Source organism: Poecile atricapillus, chromosome 3 (genome assembly GCF_030490865.1).
Source record: "Poecile atricapillus isolate bPoeAtr1 chromosome 3, bPoeAtr1.hap1, whole genome shotgun sequence".
NCBI lineage: Eukaryota > Metazoa > Chordata > Aves > Passeriformes > Paridae > Poecile > Poecile atricapillus.
This window is the reverse complement of record NC_081251.1, coordinates 61,505,205-61,527,164: the sequence shown is the minus strand read 5'-3', so window position 1 is coordinate 61,527,164 and position 21,960 is coordinate 61,505,205. Positions and strand designations below refer to the sequence as shown.

The 21,960-nt window shown below is 38.4% G+C and overlaps 1 protein-coding gene across 2 annotated transcripts in view; it reads right to left on the bottom strand.

Annotated features, from left to right (window-relative positions):
* SNX9 (sorting nexin 9) overlaps window positions 1-21,960 on the bottom strand; it is a 62,415-nt gene that overhangs the window by 20,524 nt on the left and 19,931 nt on the right. Inside the window, exons 3-9 of one of the 2 annotated variants that reach the window (XM_058835310.1) lie at window positions 20,405-20,479; window positions 19,115-19,237; window positions 5,577-5,760; window positions 4,684-4,837; window positions 3,190-3,274; window positions 2,301-2,426; window positions 1,898-2,015 (exon numbers count right to left, since the gene is read on the bottom strand). In XM_058835310.1, the coding sequence (XP_058691293.1) occupies window positions 1,898-2,015; window positions 2,301-2,426; window positions 3,190-3,274; window positions 4,684-4,837; window positions 5,577-5,760; window positions 19,115-19,237; window positions 20,405-20,479 (865 nt within the window). The remainder of the gene's footprint in view (window positions 1-1,897; window positions 2,016-2,300; window positions 2,427-3,189; window positions 3,275-4,683; window positions 4,838-5,576; window positions 5,761-19,114; window positions 19,238-20,404; window positions 20,480-21,960) is intronic. The other variant, XM_058835311.1, reaches the window with a different exon arrangement.

The window sequence follows — 21,960 nt, the reverse complement described above, 5'->3', positions numbered from 1 at the left end:
AGGATTTGAAAGGAAAGAGAGATTCCTGCAGCACCCAACTCTTCTGATTTCCATAGCAGCACAGATGACGAGCCATGAACACATGTACTGTTTCTATATAATTCTACTGCATAGTTACTATGGCAGCAGATCCACAAAGTTGAGATTTTTGTGTTCCAGTTTTGTTTTTTGTTTCTTTTAGCAAATATGGAAACTAGCAAGACTAGCAGGTAAATAAAATAACTAACAAAAAATGAACTTTGTGTATGGATATTTGTCCTGGAAATTAGCAAAAAAAAAGAAAAAAAATATCAAACACTACAGAAGAGACATTCTGTACCCTTCAGTAATTCTTTGTTTCATTTTTAATCTCTACAGAAATCTCCACAGCATTCCTGCAAGGAATGCAGAACAACAGGACAGTAGCAGTTGGAAGTTGGAAGTTACAGGCCATTAAGCATATAATCACAAGTATATCATCAAAATCAGGATCCTGACAAAGTCAGTCTGGAGTTTTATTCTGTCAAGACCAATTGACAGAAATCCTTTTGTAGACAGTCTTCAGAAAGAAGCCTCCTAAGCACAGTGAAAGATAAGCACTCTTTTTCCAGTTTCTTCATGTTTCAGAAAAAGAGACATGCCTTTTTTTTTTCATTTTCCATGGGGCAATGTATCCTCTCCCACAGATTCCAGAAGACAGAAATTCACAGGCAATGGATTTCGCCAAGATGTGATGCCAGACTCTTGGGTCTTTTAAGATACAGTTACAATGAAATCTAGAGACTCCATCATGTCTTCTGGTTTCCTTTTAGGACACATACACACATTTAAATAAAAATGCTGGTCAATTCTAAACACGAGGCTACAGGGGAAGAAGTCACTTCCTCACTTTTCAGTTTCCTCGGCATTTATCCCAGCAACTTCATCAATGCTGAGCTTTCTTCAAACACAGCAGAGCATTTTGAGTGATGCCCACAGCCATGTGGTTGGCAACATGCCCATGCCTGTATGTTTGGTTTTGGCTGTTTATCTCAAATGTTGTATAATCGTACCAGAAAACATGCAAGTGGAAATGGGCTAAAGTAATGCATTTTCCCCCTATACAGGTGTCCATTCTTTTCTTCACATGCATTCTAGCACACACTTGTAGAAAGGAAACCAGAGACTACTGAAAATGCATAGGCATTGTCATATTCTGTTGCAATGACTAAGCTTATGTGCATTTAAAGGACCCCATCCCACTTTTCTCCAAGTCAGAACAAAAGAATTCCACAAGCTTCCGACAGTTTGGTCAAGCTGATGTGACATCAAACCAGAGCAGAATGCTACAGGAATGAAAGATGCTTTCTAAATCAAGTGTGAAATTAAGCAAAAGGAGAAACAGCTGCAACATTTCACCTGGAAGCAAAAAACCCCGGTTTGTCAGGGAATGCTCCCTTTCCTCTGGGAACTTTGTGTCAAAGCTCCTACAACGTAACATATGTACAATCAAATGCAAAAGAGAAAAACCCAAACAAAACCAAACACAATGCATACCCTTCGCCAGCCCTCAAGAAAACCCCAAGCAAAAACATTAGCCCTGCCAATCAGCAAATATGGAATATAAGTATCTTTTCTAGCCAATAGTAATTATTATCTCATGTAGTAAATAGAGGATTTGTTTTGATTTTAATTACCTTTTTTTTAAATCACTGGACTAGATAATTGAACCTGAGCTTTGAAGTGATTCTCCTAGTACTGATCAGTCATTATCAATCAGTCATAACAACTCATCATATGTTTTGAGTGGTGAAAGATTGGGGTTTCTGTGACCCAATCTTTAAAAATGAGAAAAACAAACAGTAAGAAATAACTGAACCTTATAAAAAACTGATTTCCTTATTTCCCATTCTGTGAATTCAGAACTGGGAATAATTACCTGTTACTTGTTTGTCTGGAAGAGAAGGGATTGGAATGGCTAATCCAAATTTAACCAGGAGCCGCTCATACAACCAGTCAAAGTGCTTGTATCTGTGGTTGACAGACCGATTAGTGTTCTGTAAGAGAAACACAACTCTGAACTTGGACAGGCATCTACACATAGTCACATGAAACAAGCATGACCAGAGGTAACCACATGGAATGAAAATAAAATTTATGATTTAGAGCCTTAATACAAAAGAACTTAAAATTCTAGAAAAAAGCAAATCCTTGGGGGAAAAAAAAAAATGACAGCTATGAATTACTCTTACAATGTTCTTACCAAATCACACAAACTTTTATTTATAGGTACAAATGACACACACTTGCAAGACAAAAGATCCTGTTTCAGATACACTTACAGTGCAGGTCAGCTGATACTCAATGTAGCTCTTGAGACCATACATTTTGGAACCTTTTTTGGGATCTGCCACCACACAGTCGAATGTAGAGGTAGGATATACCCACATTGGGCCATAATCACCAATCTGTAAGAAATTGTAAATATTATCTTTAAATACATCATGTTGCACCAGCTGCAAACAAGGAGAAAAATATCTTCTCTTTTCACTTGAGAGTTTCCATTTATTTCAGTGAGAGGCTGAGAGTCTGGAAATAGAGGGGTTTCTCTATTTCTCTATTAAGCGGGGACAGTGACTACAGTTGACTTTTTCTTGTGTATTTTACAATTTTTCCGAAATAACAAAGGAGTGGTGAATTCTAGGGCTGTTTGAACCACATTTCACTCGATCAGCATATATACAGAAGAGTTTGGTATTTAAATCATAAAATAACCTGACCATCAGGACTGAATATTACAAACCTCTACACATGTAGCTCCTACATGTAACTATCTAGATAATGAACAGACAGTGTAATACATTTGCTCTGCACCCCAATCCCAAAAAGGCTTGTGTTCATCACAAGTAATGCAAATACAGCATGGAAAAAAGTATTGAAAATAATCCTCATGACAGTTATGATTTTTACTATGACAATTCTATTTGTAATTATATGTTCAGTATCAGTTTCTTCTGACCCAAATATATATATATATATATATATATATATATATATATAGGAACTTTGAAGATAAAAGTTCAGTGAGGAGTGATTAAAAGTGAGAAGGATTACAGAACCCAACCAACCAATCAATCAACCAAAAAAACCAAACCAACCAACCAACCAAAAAAAGAAAACCAAAGAAACCCATATCACCCACAGAAAAAATTATACACAACCCCAACTTACAATTATGGGAATTTTTTCTTTGGGTTTTGCTAGCTGCTTTGCCAAAAGATACTGTTCCATTCCTGGTTTTGCAAATCCAGGAAACCTAACAATAAAATGAAGTGATAAGTTAATTCCAGATTCCCCTTCCTTTGACATATGCAGAATTGCCTTCCATTATAGGAAAAAACCCTGAGTATTTCTCAAGTATAGAAAAGAGCTTATGTGAATTACTGTAACAGTCAACATTTTGCACTGAGAAAAGCAGAAAAGTTTTGGCTACTGACATCCAGGTTTTTTGTGTGTGTCTGTGCGTGTAGTAAGTCCCTTCTTGCACAGCAAAGAAGCGCTCAGACGTCCATCATACCAAACATAACAGGAGGACACAAAGTAACATCTATCACTCCTCTGCAGCCCCACCCTCTCTGGAAACACCACACACACTCAGGTGCTCATGCACCTGAGATTTCAAATTATGAGAATCCAATCATCTGAAAGAATGATAAACAGAAGATCTATCAAGTACTTTTAAACATTAGTTATCTTAAATAATTTATCCACCAATTAAAAGAAAGCCAAACAATCACTATAATGTTCTTAAAGTCTTACAAAATGCCCTATAAAAAACAAATGGTGGTCCTCTTTCTAATTAGGAAGATAATTAGCCATTGAAGTATTGCCAAATTGCTTGCAGAAACATGAGCAGTATGTAAAGAAGGACTTACTCAACAGACAAAAAAAAAATATTTTAAATAGGTATTTTTGTGAGTTTACAACAAATAAAAAATGTTGCAGAGGTATTCATGTAACAATGGACATAAAAACCCACTGATGAACAAAATTAACTAGTCATGCAGAGACAGTTGATTTTAGTTAGATACCCAAGGAACTATTATTCTATAATCCTTTTCCACTCTGCTTTTATCCATTTTCAACCACACACTAGCCCTCAGAGTAACAGCAGTCTTAGAATAAACAAACATTAAGCAGCAACATAAGATAATGCTAGTATAACCCTGACAAAGCTTGACACTACTGTAAGATTTTAATCTATATAATCAAACTTTCTGTGGCTCAAGAATCAACCAGGATGATGCACAAACACAGTAGTACAGAACTTTTACCCATCAGAAACTCAAATTGCTCAAATACTCTGGGGCAACATTTCTGATCAGTTTCTACTGTATTGACAAATCATGCACCACCTTTGATTTTCATCAAGAACAAACTGTCTAAAACAGTTAAATTTTAAAGACTTGAACTTCAGGCATTGTGAAAGTGTCTGTATCTGCCTGTATGACACCTCCAAAAATTACACAGTTTGGTTATGTACTTTCAAGCTTTCAGGGGTCTGTGTCCTCTGATTAAGGAGTATGCTGAACTACAAATCCACCTTCTCTTCTGCCCCAAAACTATAATATTTACTTTGCGTATTTCAAGGATGTTGAATTTACACATCTTGATAAATTCCAATTCTCTTCAATATATATACATTTCCCCTGCATTTTCCATTACTTGTTAAGTGGTAACTTCATAGCAGCTGGACGAGAATTTCCACGTTGGACCCCCCCAGCTTCTGATGTCTCAGTCTCTTTGTAACCAAGGTAAGATGGTGAAGTTGATTTTGGGTCATCCCAGTCATCATCCCAATCATCGTCATCAGCAGCTGCTGAAGTACAGGAGGGATCAGGGGATAGGGAGAGGAAAAAGTTACATAATTTCTTTTCAAAAGCAGAAGCAGGTACTTCAGCACTCACAAATAATCAACCAGGTAAATACATTAAAATCTCTTTCAGCCTTCTATTTTACGATTCCTCCACAATTACCACTATCTCCATCAAATACAACCTGCAAAGCAGTGTACTAGGGATCCACCGAGGAAGAGGGGGAAAAAAATAAATAAAGAAGAGATGATGGTGTGTTAAGATGAACTTAACTGTGTTCTGTATTCACAGACTCCAAGTTAGCATTCCCCAGTTATGGGTTCTCCCCTTAATTTAGGCTGCTACTACAAAAAGTTAGAGAAGCCCTCTGAAAGGCTAGTCACTTCTTAAAATTAAGGATTTAAGAGACTATTCCTTCAAAGGCCTGAGAGCACAAATTCAATGGAGTTTAAAAGTTCCAGTGCCTGAGAATAGATCATGTATGCACAAGATTTTGGTCTGTCAGACATCCATAAAAGTTTCAGGTGTCTGTTAGTGTGGATCCAATTTTAAAAAAAAACATTTAACATTTAAACCCCCTATTATTTTAGTGTCCAGGTTGCCCACATGGCAATGTGCTATTAGGAAGCTGGTTTGGTTTTGTTTTTTAAAGCCACGGTCTATAGTTTTGAAAGATTAAATAATTCTTACCTCTACTGTCCACCTACACTAATTTATTTTTAAAAAAGCGCATTATTAGCACACCTGGTCCTTGATATGCCTGTGGATGACCAAATGCTGCTGCTGCCTCCCAGTTATTTGAAGCGCTGTTTCTCTGGCCAGCTGCATTTTCAGGTTTTGTTGCCCAGCTGTCAACAGCATTTCCATTATCCCAGTTCCCAGACTTCCCAACGTTCCAGCTGGACCAAGGATCATTGGCAATGTTTGCCTATATTGTATAAAGACAAAAGTAAAGAAGAATTGCTGAAGAAACGAGCAACAACCACATACTTATTTCTTGAAGTCTTTTCATCTCCTGCTGGTAAGCAAAGTTTACAATTCAGCACTTCAACTGTTTGATTTAGAAGCAGCTGCCAAATCTTGCATTTCCAGCTACACAACTCTTGCATGCATCAAGCACTTGGAAGAACTGATCAGCTTTCCAGCAAGGCGACACCAATACATACTAATAAGAGTGCTTCTCCTCAGGGTAATTAAATTATTTGTTGCAACAGTGTTAGGAAGCAATTTCACCTATAGTAATTATTTTACACTGACACCCTAGTAAGTATGGTACTTGTGAACTATTAATTACCTGAAGCCATGGGCTAATTAGCACATTTAAAACCAGAACTCAGAAGTCAAGAACTAGGTTTTGCAAATACTTATTTTATCAAACTCAGATTAGTGGCTTTACTAAAAGCAAGTAATAAATTGCCCACCCACGCCATCACTGGTGTGGCAGCTAGGGAGTTAAAGCCCAACCTGCTGAGCTTTCCTGTCAGGGGCTAACTCATTCACAGTGAAGATGGGGGAAGAATACAGACATCTGCTAGGGAATGGTCTGGTATCTCCCAGCATAAGCTTGTGGTGAAGGCACTCACACATCCCCGTCTGCTAATGCTGTTGTGGAGGTGGAAACCTCAGTGAACGAGTGCAGAGAAGACATGTCTCTAACTACTGCATTTGGCAAGTTCATCTTGCCTTAATAGCTTAGCATCCTGCTCAGCTCCTTGATTTTAACAGTACACTTTGAGAAAGCATTGACTCGGTAAGTGTAGTCTACTCCAGACACTTAGTGCAGAGACTTGCTGGCAGAAAAAAAACCTGTGCACATATCGAAACCCACACATCCAAAGTGTAGGAGGAAGAAAGAGAAGAGGAAGGAAAGCAAACAAAGCCGAGATGCCTTGTCTTGCTCAGCAGAGGGAGAAACTGAGTTTTGTAAAAAGAAGTCTCAAATCCTATTGATGCTAGTGCATTATTTTTATCATGAAGAAGCATATAAAAGAAGTCCTATTAGACTACAACATTTACATATATCGTAGAACATTTGCCAATGCAGAAAATTTAATTAAACTCCCACTAAAAACGAAATCATTATCTGCAGAAATGTTGTGTGTCTTACATATAAAAGGTACAGCTACTCCACATCCCAATTTTCTCCACTAAATATTCTCTCCTGTCATTTTAACTTTTATATTCTACTTAGGAATAAGAACTCTCCCTTCACTTTTTCCTCAAATAATCTGACAATCAGATTTCACAGACACTATCAAACCATAGACTCAAAAATAATGCTGTCACATAACACCTTTATATATTTAGATTCACAATTCCTTCCAGGATCTGGAAACTAAGATCAAGCCCCCAAGCTGGGGAGAAAAATCACCATTCAGAAGACTTAAGTGTCAGTGGGTCTCTAGGAATTGACAGAAAGAGACGGATTACATTGACAGCTTCTATAATGGTAGCTAGGGTTTTGTTGGGTTTTTTTAATTTTTTTTTATTTTTTTTTTGGATGAAACTGATGCAAGTACACTACTCCCTGGGGGAACAATATTCTTGGATAGCTGCTACCCAGTGCTATTTCGAGCAAATTACAAAGAAATTGCTGGTAGCTTATACCAGTCTGCTCTCTTCCTATCTTCAACTGGTATGAGTTTATGTGAAGAGAAATAAGTACACATGGCTTTAGTCAGAGTTCATTCTTTGCTAAATGAAAACACACAGGGGTGGGGCCCAACCACATGGAAAAGCATGCTTGCCTCTAACGTAACTTGGAACACCCAGAAAAGACTAGTCTGCATAATATTAATATACCTATACTTCTGCAATATATGTTTTGCTGATCACTAGCAAATGAAAGACCAGAAGTGTCATGATCACCAAAAGACTGAGTAAAGTTTTCCTCTTTTTTGTAGCAGTTCATGTGAAATCTGGTACATGAGTAAATAGTAAAGAAACCTTAAAATCTGCTGCAAAAAAAGAGGAAGGCAATAATATTGACACTACTAAAGAATGACTGTCAAGAGCAATCATCACACTCAGACAAATGCTGATATACACAAATGCTGTACAGCAAAGGGAAATGTATTACTTAAATTGTGCTCCCAGATGTCTTATCTCCATGTACCTATATGGAAGCACTCTTCAAATCAGAAAACTTTACTTCTGAGGTGTCAAAGAAATCTGGGGGGTAAGCTCTTGCCCCTAGTTGTATCACCTATAGGCTATAAAAGGGGTGGAATATGCTACTCTCCCCTCTGTTCCTTTCAGCCTAAGGATCCCCATTTGTTTCTGAAGCACTGGGGAAGAGAGTAGGAGATGGCTTAGGAATCTATACAAAACAGCTTTCAAAGAGCACTTACAGGACTCTTCTACTTTCTTGAAATGTTTTCCTACATACACGAATACTGTGGACACTCTTTTAAGCGGCAGTCAACAATCAGTAAATAATGGAGAATCAGGCCTGCCCATCCTTAAGGTCCTAGAGCATCATGGAGGACCAACTAAAGACATACCAGCTATTAAAAGGGTAATCTCAGCTCCACTGAGCAGTTCTGTGGATCTCAGAAGCTGACAACCTCCATACAAGAAGCCATTTATGCGGCCTGGCTCTGGTTGAATAAGTCCTAATTTAACCATCAAGTATTTTGCAAGTGATTAAAAGCCATGTTCTTACACCTTTAGTTTTCTATAAATGAAATTGATAATCCTCTGATCTTTCCTTAGTCATCACAAAAAAGGTGAAGAGCCCTTGCAAGAAGCTGATATTTAGTCAATATAATTTGATACAGCACACCTAATATCCAAGTATTATGCTAATATCAAGCCTTCTCAAATGTACACAAAAAGAAATGCCACACCACACAATTAAGAAAGTGATCATCCCTCAAATGAAGCATTGCATCTCCTTGCTCCCCAAGGTAATATCAAAGAAGTACACTGACATTAAATTCAAGGATAAACTCCTAAAAGGGAGCTGATTTTCCGTTTCATAGACTCTTAGGGACTTGCTCACTCCTACTGTCTTAGAGAAAAAACAAAAGGGCTATGCTGGGAACCAACAACAGAGGGAATGTTGTAAGAGGATTCCACTAAGGGCAGATCCAACTCACTACAGAAACAGATCATTACTGGTGGAGCCTGGGGGATGGGAAGAGAAGCCTAGTATGTTTTTAAAGATCTAATAATAGTTGGATGAGAAAAAATTCCACCACAACAGAAAAATCCTCAGCTTGGAAGGGGAATGTCAGTATCTTTACCAAATGAATCTTGAATTAAATAGAAGTGACGTATTTGCTATTTTCCAGAGAATCCAAAGCTATAGACAGAAAAGCTAAGATAAGGCACTGAGGTGTGTCTCTGCCCTGGCTAAAAATCTTTATTTGATCTCCTGGCCAACTAATTTGTTTCTGGAAAACTCCTTCCTCATGCATGCCCCTGATGGACAAATAAATCCATTCTACTGCTGAAGGACAAAAGCTAAAACAAACACAACGTTCAGATGGTAAAACTTAATTTAAGTTCCCAGAAAGACCTAGGTTAACTGTGCCATCAAAAATAATGACTACCAACTGTGAGAAATACACCTTGAAATCTACTCAGAGACAGAAGCCATGCTGAAGCAGTGAGTAGCAAAAGTAAGCCTGATGAGACCAAGGGAAGTTCAGGATAGCCAAAGCTGCAATGAGAAGTGTTATGCTCTTGAAGAAGGGCTTAAAAGAGACAGACAGCACAGAGCAATGCCAGAAAACACAAGAAAAGTCAAGGTGACTCAGCTGAATAGCTCACAGGAATGAACATACCTCTCCAGTTTTATAGCTGCCTTAGTTACCTGCATGGAAACAAAGCCTTAAGCATACTCAGACACTAAACTTAAGTTCTTTGGATAACAGTCTCTGATAGATACATTAAAAAAAAAAAAAAAACAAACCCAAACAACTGAGTGAGTATATAGACAGACACCTTAAAAATCAAGTGTTTTTCCCCAGGAAGAAAGATGAAGGGCTAAAAGCCTACTATGCAGCAATCAGAGAACTGCATTCACTTTGCTGTTTAAGACAGAACAAGTGTGAACATTAGCAGATAACTGAAGTTGCTGCCATACCCACAATATTTTATGGCTAAGCTTTCCTCTTGGTAAATCATTACCTTAGGATTGTGGTCCAGGGCATTTCTTCCACTTCTGAAGGAAGGCCCTCTTTTCTCTCTTTTAGTACAACAGAGACATCCTTAAAGAAATTCTCCAGGAAAAGCAAAAGTGGAGATGGGCTAGATTTTAAAGAATAACCAACCTTATGGGCTTAGATACTAGAATGTTCCTGCAGATAAATACTTGAAAGCGACATGACCTCCAGAAGCAGCTGGCAGAGGAAGCTGTAGTAAAGCTGTCCTAGGAACCCATTTGTCCCTCAGCCACTCCTGTCTTCTCACTTCCTTCCTGTAGAAACCATCATCTAACACCTCCACTACCAACCTCACTGCCTCCTTCATAACTCTGCAGAGGAGCTGAGCTTTGCCTGCTCACAAAAAACACAAAGCCCAGCCACACCCACTGGACACTCCTTGTTTTCAGCAGGAAATAAATCTAAACCACCAGTGGACAAACTGAGATACTACCATGAAGAGCAGAGCCGTTCGTTTTTTGTTCTTTTCCTGTTTCAAATCCCATTTTCTTACCTGTAAGGTTATTTGCAACCAAACTGGACCAGGAGCTGCACTGCTTGTGCACACTGCAGGCACAGGATTTCTGTCTATCCTGATTCAGCTCAAAAAGATCCATCTTGGAAGCATGGAATGGTGTTTTAGAAAGATATGTAACTTAGACTTGAGTAAAGAATATTCAGTGATAGGATGAGGGGAGGGAAAAACACATCTACTGTCACCCTGACTGCTTTAACAATTTTTTTTTTAAATTAAAGTTTGCTTAGTTTCAACTTTCAGACACTAAAAATCCTACATAATTTATTCAATGGAACTCTCTCAGGCTTCTGTTTTTGTTACTCACACCTGCACATGTAAATGGCAATCAAGTCACTTCTTTATATCCTTGTCTTCTCTTAAGCTGATTTCAATTCTTAATGGCTTCTTATTGAAACACAAATGAGAAATTTCAGACAGTTTTCTAAGTAGCAATCACAGCAATGCCAGAAAGAGAAGAAAGACTCCCTGTTCATCTTTGATGTTGTCTAGTGTCATCTAGACATCCCAGGATCAGGCTACAAAGATTAAACAAGGTTTTATTCTTCCTTTTTGGGAAAAGCACTCTACTTTTGTTTGGAAACAGAGGAGAGGGGTTTCCCTAGTTGGTTTTTTTTGTGTTTTTTTTTTATTTGGGGGGTGGGGTGGGGGGGTGGGGTTTACTTATTTTGTTTTGTGTTTTTTTTAAAGAGTATTACTGGCTATTTTCAGTTTATCACTTTCAATTACAAATGCCCATGATTCCACTTTAAAAGACATACTCAGTGAACAAAAAAAGAAATCAGGAAGGAAACTACATATGATAGTAAGCCCCCTGCTGTGGTGCAGGGGACTGTGCAACACGTGTGCCACATGGCACTGTAAGTGTGCAAGTTAGCAGAAATGCTCACAGGAGGATAGACAATATTGTCACCATTAGCAAGTTAAAACACTCTTTATACTGTCAGTGCCAAACTAGACTACAAGACTACCTCAATGAAATTAGAAGTCAAATGGAAACAAAGTAGTGCAGTGTCCTGAGGAACAACAACCCCAGGCACCAGCACAGGCTGGGGGCTGACCTGCTGGGAAGCAGCTCTGCAGAGAAGGACCTGGGGCTCCTGGTGGACAACAAGCTGTCCATGAGCCAGCAGTGGATACTGATGGCCAAGAAGGCCAATAGATTGAATGCACTGCCAGCAGGTTGAGGAAGGTGATTCTATCCTGCCCCCCTGCTCAGCCCTGGTGAGGCCTCATCTGGAGAGCTGTGTCCAGTTCTGGGCTCCTCAGCATAAGAGAGAGATGGACCCCTTGGAGCAGATCTGAAGGAGGGCTACAAAGCTGATTAAGGGACTGGAATATCTCTTATGAGGAAAGACTGAGGGAGTTGAGCCTGTTCAGCCTTGAGAAGAGACAACTGAGGGGACCTCATCAATGTCCATGAGTATCCGAAGGAAAGGTACCAAGAGGATGAGTCCAGACTCTGTTTGGTGGTGCCAAGCAATAGAACAAGGAGCAACAGACAGAAAATGAAGGGCAACTGAAGGAACAAAGGAAGTTCCACCTGAGCATCAGAAAAACTTCTTTATTGTGTGAGTGACCATGCACTGGAGTGAGTGGAACAGGTTGCCAGAGAGGTTGTGGAGTTTTCCTCACTGGAGATAGCCAACAACCATCTGGACACAATCCTGTACCATGTGCTCTAGGATGACCCTGCCTGAGTTGAGAGGTCAGACCAGATGACCACTGTGTGAGTGGTCACACCTTCCTGACCCATTCTGCAATTCTGTGAATTGGAAAAGGAAAAAAAAGCATACCAACATCATAAATTGTGGAAAACTATTTCCATAGTCAGATTTTGCCTGAGGGTATGGGTGCAGATGCAGGCGAAGAGTGAGTGCAGTGTTACACCAGTTTAACAACTTCCTGCCTAAACCTTTGCATTACACTGGGTAATCCACAGAAAAAGTTCAAGACAACTTTATAATTGGAATTGATAAAATCACTGTCATATGTTGGATGGTTATTTTTTAATATGTGAATGTGATTCATTGCAAAGCAAGCAAGCCACTATTTCCAGTATTGTAGAGAAGCCATTGCCTTGACTGAGATGGTGGAGAGGAAGGAGTTGCTTTCAAATCACATGCAGCAGTAGAGGATTTTATAATATTATTATCTGTAACAGGAACTAGAAGTTACAATTGCAACTCTCATGGTTTACTCCCATGCATATTTTATATGACAATTTAGCATACTGGTTTAACAAGACAAACTGGACCCAGTCAAGTACAAGTGAGTTACGTCTCCTGTGATGATTAATTCTGCTTCACTACACACACAAAATCATCAGAGAACAGAAAAACTGTTACAGGAATTTAATAACATGCCTATCAGAATTTCCACATAAGTAGAATACCACACTCTTAATAGAAGCACTATATTTATTTTCTTCAACCTTAGAATTTATTGCTGCTCACAGTAATTCAGGGAAGGGGAGTGGGAGTTACAGCATACAAATTTAACAATGATAATTTGCTTTTCCAGCACTTCATTAAAAAAAAAGCCTGAAAGAGATGAAGCAAAATTTTGGGAATAGCTTCCTTAGTGTTCTCCTTATGCATGTTCAACAACCTATGTCTACATACCAGGTAACTTGAGTTGCCTCAGCTCCTGGACATTAAACTGTTTTCACTAACTACTTATTCATCCTGTCTAGACATAAGTATCACAGCTTTCGGAAGGGAAAAGGTTTTGCACAAATAAGCATCAATTTATCTTACTTTTCTTCTGTGAGAGAAACTAGCCCAAGTAATTTCACTCTTACCACTGGATAAAACAATACAAACATGAGAGGTTTCTGTTAAATGCTTCCTGTGCCTTGCTGCTCTGCCCACAACATAACTGAAGACACAAAACGTGAACTTGCTAGGGTCAACAGGAATCAATGGAAAAGTCTGTAATTCACAGAAATGCGAATTCCCAGGATACTTATTTTATCCCCAACTAAGAAGAACTGTACAGTCATCTTCATAGAGAACTAGACTTGGCAGTGATTAGAGAATCAGTGTCAAGAAAAGGGAACAAACTCCTTTACAAATGCAACTTACAGTTTGTACAAGAACTATTTTTGTATCTTAAATACAGGGAAGCCACATCTACAGCTCTTACGTCAATGTAGCTGTGATCCACTTCTACCCTGAAATAGACAGGCAGTACTCCAATTTATTTTCATTTATACTTTTCTAATACTAGCCTATTCTGCAGAGAGGGGAAAAAAAAAAAAAAGAAGGAAAAAAGGCTATACTATAAGGAAGGGAGGAGAAACCATATAAACTAAAATTTACAGTACGCTAAAATTTATAGTATTTCTATCTTATGCTCAAGGCTGCAGGTTACACAGGCTGTAAAGTGATGGACTACATTATGGCTAGTTGTACATACAGTCTGCTTATGGATCACTAATGAAATTACTGTACAGAGAGTGTTTTAACTTCTCAATAAGAAGAGCTAGCTGGGGCCAATATAGTTGTAACAAAATCTAAATAATTCAGATAAACTATTATTAAAAGAGAACTTATGCTTGTTCACAACTTTTAAAGTGTTTTAGGTTAGACAGATGAAAAACTATCACAAGTTGTGGTTCAGAATAGGGGAAGAGAGATCATTGCTGTTAAAACAGCAGCCTCTGAACCTGAAACACAAGCAAAATAAATGCAAATATAGCTGTAACGAGAAAAGCACTAGTCTTGACCACCACAAAAAACCCCAAACCAACCCAGCTGGAGAAGACAACTCAGAATGAATTTTACATTAATGACTATATTTCCATACATACTTAAATTATGAAGGTTCCAAATGCCACCAACACAATAACCTCTTGGTCAACTGCAGTAAGAAGCGCTATCTAAAAGTATGAAACAGAATATCCTCTATTGCTACAGCCCCAGGAAGAAACTCAGCATCAAAGAAGTACTATAAGAGAAAAACTTGTGATGCATTTTACATCAAAAATTACAATCTTTTTGTTCAGTGTATTTGTTAGGTTCACTTGATTTAACCTGACAAAATTTACATTCATTTCAGTGCCATCATTGCCAGCATTATTCCAATACCAACAGAGTCTACAGGTAACTTACTTGAACGTATACACACACACACACATATATATACATATTTATATATATATGCATCTCTAACAAATAGAAATAGCATAAGTGCTGATATACTTATTCACTGGCTGTTCCAAATAACAGTCTAAAATTAGCACCTTGCATTGCCGCTCAGAGGAACAGTGGATTCACAGAGAAGAAAGATTACTCATTCTCTCTGCTCTCTATATCCAAGGAACACCAGGTCAAAACAGGACGAGACTCATACAAAAGCCAAGCCAAGCCTCCATCCTTGGCAACTAAGGCTTCCTTAAATTGTATGTTCTTGAATAATTTTTTTAAAGCTTTTCAGACATTAAAGCACAAATGTTATGGCCAGATGCAACATTACATTCTCCCATCTGCTTCTTCTAAGTGTGTAGTCACCTTGAGTCAAATTTTTCCCTCATTTTGTGTTTAATTAGCTTCACTGCTTCCTCTGATTGCTTCAATGTTCTCAGCATCTTCTTAGATAGCTCAGCTATAGATAGAGCAGCTGTAAACTTTACCAAGGCAGCCATTGCTGGGACACTAATGATGCAAGGAATGAGCTGAAGAGAGTGAACTGCCAAGGAATTCTCCTTAGGAAGCATCTCTGTGCCCCTCTTCTACTGTGACTTTACATCTGTGGCAAACCCAGGTAGGGTACAACATCAAAGTGTTGCTGTAGTTACTGAGTCTTTCTCATGGAGGAAAAGGAAGGAAAATAAACTGCTTATAATTACTGCTTTTTAATTACTGTCCAGGATATTATTTACTGAACAACAACAAAAACCCTCTTAGGAAAATATACAGGGAGCAGAACAGTGGTTGAGTCAATGATGTTTTCTTAACACCAAAAAGTTATGGTTTCCAGAGTAGAAACCCAAAAGTCTCTTGTCTGACTGGAAAGCAAAAAGGGATGGGGGAAGGAGGAGAAGAGTTATTCAAGTGGGCATTTGTCTTCCTGAGTAATAGTTATGCATGATGGGGCTCTGCTTTCCTGGAGATGGCTGAACACCTGACTGCCCATGGGAAGCAGTGAATGAATTCCTTATATTGCTTTGCCTGCATGTGAAGCTTTTGCTTCACCTATTATGCTGTCTTTATCTCCACCCAAGAATTAACCCATGATCACAACACTGTGGTTTAACTGGTCTCCTAAAAATAGAAAAGGAAAAAGCACCACACTCACATTTTAACTCAGCCAGATCTATTATTTTTAATAAAGCTTGGTACTGAAAGACCACACAACAACCTGGGGGGTTTTTTTGGTTTTTTTTTTTTTTTTTTTTAATTTACTGTTAGAAGAATGGAAGGAATTCTAAGAATTAAAACATCTTCTGACTTACTGAATTGGGGAGTGGGAGCGTTGTGCAACTATATGTATGTTAGAGTGACAATGTTTATAGAAAGCAATTTCTTCAATACAATAGTAGTAAGAAAAAATCCTAAAACATTGCCTATTTAGAATTGCTTTTATAAAGATTTCTTGCAATAAACTTGCCACCACCCCACGTTACTGCAAAATATAATTGATACCACCAAATGTCAGCATTTAGGAATACTACTATTTCTTACTCAGGCTACCAGACCAATCTATCTACAAACATTTTAATTTCCACTACTGTGCCACCTCCACCATGCATTCCCCTTACATTGACACATAATTTGTCTTTTTTCTTAACTCTCCATTGCCTGCATGCGAGTTTTGTTTAAGATTAAAAGCTTTGTGTATTGACTTAGTTGGTCATTAAAGCACTTGAACGGGCTGCCACTTGCTTGCAGCTGTCCATCTGAACTCAAATCAAAGGGCCTCAGCAAACTTGTGTTGAAAAATATAAATGTTATTGCAACCAAATGCAGAGTAATGCATCTAGGAAGAAGGGCCATACCCACGAAGCAGAAGATTGTATTCTTATTGAAAGTGGCTCAAAGAGACATGTCAGTATGCAGGGGATGAGTGACTCAGCCTGACCTCCTGATGCAGTATTACTGGAACCAATGCAATCCTTCACTCTATCAGGTGTTTCTACACTGGCGCAGGAACATCAAACCCGTTTGATGCCACGCGATCAATGTACACAGGAGCAATGCACATGTTTCACAGACACGCCACGAGATCAAAGTCACTGCAGAAAGCTTGCCTTTTTTTCCTGAGAGCAAGAAAATAGGGTCTTGCACCACACAAACAGAATGGATGGATAGAATTTTTGCAAGGAGAAAATGCCTGCACTAGAGAGCTCTCTAATCTGGGAGAAAGGCCTAAGGGCAAAAAGTGGAAGCCAGAACTGCTTCCAGACTGCTTAGTATACAAATCAAAATTCTATTAGCAATAAGCCACTAGAAAGAATTACCAGATATACGTCAGAAGCTGAGGAAACCAGTCTTCAAATCAAGATCTACAGTTTTCTAGAAAATGTATATAACCAAATAGCAGCTACTGAACTCAATTAAAGAAAAAAATTACTTGAGAAAATGGAAATAACTTTTGACATAAAATCCTGACCACAGAACAGAATGGTTCCTCCTATGGAAAAAAACACGAAAACTGAAGACCCAAAGACACTAGCCTGATGAGATCTGCTTCCCCTGCATCTTGCATGGCCTTGACTGCACCCAGGTGCACACTGTCCTCCTCTCTCTTCCTCTCTATGTCAGCAATACAGCTTTACCATAATGCACTACAGTACAGTGGTTCTCACAGCTATCTCACACAGCATTTGAAGGATAACTGAGAGGAACATGACACTTCTAAGAGTAGGGCACTGATGCAAATGTGACAAGCTGTTTTCATGAAGTTACTCTTTTCCAAAATCTATCAAAAACCCTGCAATCTATTACAGGGACAGTACACTATTGATGTTGCGTAAACTACAGTGTAAAGTGACCATATTTTCAAGCTTTTCACTCCTCTAGAAACTTCCAAGACTAGATTGTCAGAGTAATTCCCTATTATTTAGAATATAACTGATACCTTTATTTTAACCTTTCCCTCTATGCAGGCAAGACCTTTTTTCTTCTCTTCTCCAAGCACAAGCACCTTGTGTTAAGCACAGAACAAGCTCTGACAGATACCTCTATCACCTTTCAAAATATTCTATATATTGCATTAGTAAGTAATTCTTCCTAGATCAAATTAAGTTATGTTTCTCCTCTGAGAAACACTACTCTCTGATTTGGCAGCAAGTAGCTTCTGCAAATATTTCAATACAAAATCCTCAAATGCAAAGTCTTGCTAGAAACACTACAGCAGGAAAAAAATGGGGCAAGGGTAACAGCACAAGGGTAACAGAAGAGAAGGGGTTCCCCATTCTGTGCTCTGTTTTTACTGAGGGAAGACTAACCTATCATCAATACCTTTGGCTCCGTCTAACATGAAAAACTCATGAGGCATTTCAAGAGTTCTTTGTTTAGCCTTATGTATTAACCAACTATCAATTAAAAAAAATAAACATTGAGACAGTCACAGTGAGGTTTGGAGTCCACTAGCAAGAACATGTGATCACAGAAAAACAATCCTGGAATTATCCAGCTCACTACAAGGAAGCCCAAATCAAACACTATATAGTCAATGAACAGCTACATTGACTGTCATACAAAAACGTCCCATATAGAGTTGTCAAAAGATCTCGCTTCACGTCAAAGTCCTGTGGTGCAATTACGAAGACTAATAACTGATATTTAACTGACCTACAAACCAGGTGTGTCCCCCACAGCTGTCACCATAAGTAAAGCATTTACTTTCCAACACAAAAGACCTTTGCATGCTGCTGCTGGAAAAAAGGCAGATTTTGTTCTGTTGACCTATGGACTTTGAAATGTTTAACTTCCTGCATGTGAGACATGCACCAGTCTGTAGACCATAATAAGCAGCTTGTGTTTAAGATAATGTGTCCTCAGACATCTAACCTGAAACTAAATATTTGCTGCTTAATGAACTGGTGCACCAGGCAAAAAGCTGTGAATAGAGGGACAAAAATATTCTTGCAGCAAACCCAAAGTCAGCCTCTTCTCCAGCTGACAATGCATGAATTTGCTTCATCTTTTTTTAATCCAAGAAACTACTCTTACTCAAATTCTGAAAAAGAAATATGTCCATTCGCTCTGGCTGCTGATGTAAGGATCACATAATTGTATCAGACATAAAAAAGAAAGCTCTGGTTCCTTAATAAGGTTACTAAAACCAGTAACTTGAAAATAAAATAAATTTGATGGAGTGCACTTACAGAGACTGAAATAGTCACAGATTTATATCACTGCAGACTGGAAAGAATGAAAATGCTCCAAAGTGTTAAGACTACTAAATTTTCCAGCAGTGACAGTATCTGAGCAGTCACACACATCATTATTATTCAACAAAAGTGTTCCCAATGAAAATACAATTACTTTAATTAGTACTTTCATGAAGATTCACAAATACAATACAGCAAGTAATTATGTCAACAAAACTTTCCATGCCCACAGTGCCCAAAAAACCACAAGACATACCTGATTACTGCTTTTGGCAGCAGAGCTGGTCTGAGGTGTATTTGAAGAAAGAGAATCAAAAAAGGCTTGGTCAGCTAATGAGTTACCACAGCTAATGCCATCTTTTGAACCTTCGGTTATAATCTGAAATGGAAAAGGTTGAGAAAGATTTTTCATACTTCAATTAACCAAACTACGCTTTATCATATATAATCACCCTAACATTCATATCGCTAGACTTTAAGATATTAGCATATAACCTTTTAAAATTCAAGTTCAATTGAACTTTTAACGAGAAACTGACACAATACTCTGGAGGATTTACTTCCCCACCAGATGGAACTAGTTTGCCTTACAACTACAACATGCAAGACTGTTATGGCTGTGAACACCTATCTATAAATTCCGTAGGGATTAAACTTTGTTAATGTAAGTGTCTGGAGACTGGTAACTCAGTGCTCAGAGGATGGATTTAGGAGAGTAAGTTTAGAGAGCCAAAAGCTACCAGACCATGAGCTAACGAACTGAAGCAAAAACACAAGGTCACGTGAGCCAGAATGATCCTGCTTTCCCTCCCCCTCCTCCCACCTTTGTTTTTTTTTAATAAACAGAGTGCTGGTGAAGGAAGAGAGGCACATGCCTTAAGAAGCTGCAGGAATTACAGCCAAGGTGTCTTCACCCACCTAACCAGCAACCTGCACACATGCAGACACTAGGCTATCCTAGAGTGAATGAGATCCAGTCTTTGCACTGAGATCCCATTCCATCCCCAAAACAATACCATCGGTCTTTAAATAAAAATCAGAACAACGCACACTGAAGAGACAACAGAGGATCTCAGTACGAAGAAAGTTGAGTAGTCCCTGGATTTGGTAAGCCACATCCTGAGCCCCAGAAATGTGCCTCCATTCCAGACTTATGAGCATGTGGAAAGTCTGCCACAGCAACTTTAGTGTAAACTTGCATTACTCATTTCACTTCCATATTTCTATCATCAGGCAGAAAAAAGCCCAATTACTGGATTATGAGACCCCCAAAACCCAAAGTAGATTCAAAACCACTCATGTTCTGCAGATCAGCAGTATTTACTATAGACAGCTTCCTGTTACATTTCTTGGAAAACCACTAAGAAGCTCAGGAGCTTTGGATGGCATGTTCACACTGGTTTCCAAAGTCAGCTACAATTGCTACGAGATTGTATATTCCAAGCTTTCTATTTGAACATTTCAGTCTGGTCAGCAAACCGGAGGATGGCCTTTTCAGTAGTTCTGCTTTCTTAGTGCAGAGCAGCAGAGCAGTGTAGTCACTTACCTCAACATAATCTGTTGGAACAAGTCCTCTCTCGCCTTGACTGTTTTTTCCTTCTAACCAGCCTCCACCAACATCCTAAAAGAAGTAATATAGAAATAATTTTGCTAGATGGATCCCAAAACATGCTTCAAATAGTGCAGCAGGAAGCACTGTCTTCCTATCAAATGTCAAATGCTCAGCAGGAACCACTGTCTTGCTGTCTATGTTCAAAATACAGTTATGACTGTGAAACTGAACAAACTTGCTCAAAGCTGCTGAGGCAGCAGACACTCATTTAAACACAACACAGACCATGCTGGTTTTACACAGCTATTCTGGACTTTAGATTCTAACAAGCATGAAGGAGAAAAATGGTTGATCTTTTCAGCACTTTTGATCATTTATGAAACCAGAGTCAATTGTCTGGCCACAGACTGTACAAAAACACAGCTATTAGTATGTCAGTTTCAATGAATTAATTTTAATCAATAGACTAGAAAGAAACCAGACTCAAAGAATTAAGCTGTTGGTCATATCTGTAAAATCTCTGGCTCATTTATTGAGGGTGCAAAGATGCGTGATGAATGAGAGCTATCACCCACAGAAATGGTAAGGCTGTTCTCAAGATTAAAAGAGCCACATGCCATGTAATTTCTGGACTCTTTCTTTCTGCTTCACATTTCTTTTCAGAAGCAGTCTTATGCTATTAGCTTAGAAAGTACTAACAACAGTTCAGCTCTGATCTCAGTGGGACATCCTGATATTGTTTGGGGTTTTTTAAACACATATTCTACATACAATAAGAAAGCTCTGTAGACCTTTGCAGTTAAGCGAAGTTAATTCCAGGACAACATTATCTGGAATAAGCCAGCTCTGCTTTAAATCAAGCAGTTTAGGGAACACTACATGCCAAGCTAGTTCACAGATGGAAATTGGAGACACATATGCTAGACAGTGATTACTGAATTTTAGGTTCTCTTAATTTGCTTTTTAATTGATGTATTTGTTGATTCACAATTTTGTTCTTTCACTTCAAAATTTTATGTAATCCTGCACTTTACAGCCACTCCAATAAGGAGAAACCTGCTTATATATTCAAGATTTTATGCAGTAAAGATCAAGCACTTTGTGAAATAACAACTTGCATTTATTTTTTCTTACATACCTGAAAGATTAATGCTCAAGAACACAAAAATAATTAGACATCTCAGATAATAAATTCAACTAGCTTGGTTAAACTGCAAGAGGAATGACATCTTGAGCCAGAAGTCGTATTTGCACTGCTACACCTGAAAGCAATCATCAGTGGACTAGCATGACTTAAGCTACTGTCATATGAATTTATCATATCAAAAAAGATCAAGAGCCTTTGTTGCGATTTTTCATGGACAAAGTTTTACTGGGTTTTGAGTATACTACCTTAAGCCACAGATGTCTTGGTCAGTGAGAACTAGCTTAAAAGTGGTGATCTATTGATTTATATTTAGTCTTACTTTTGTAGAATGGCATTAAGCTCTTGAATTCACACAGCACTCTATCCAAGAGGGTGCTGGTTCTATTAAATATCTGCTTCAAGT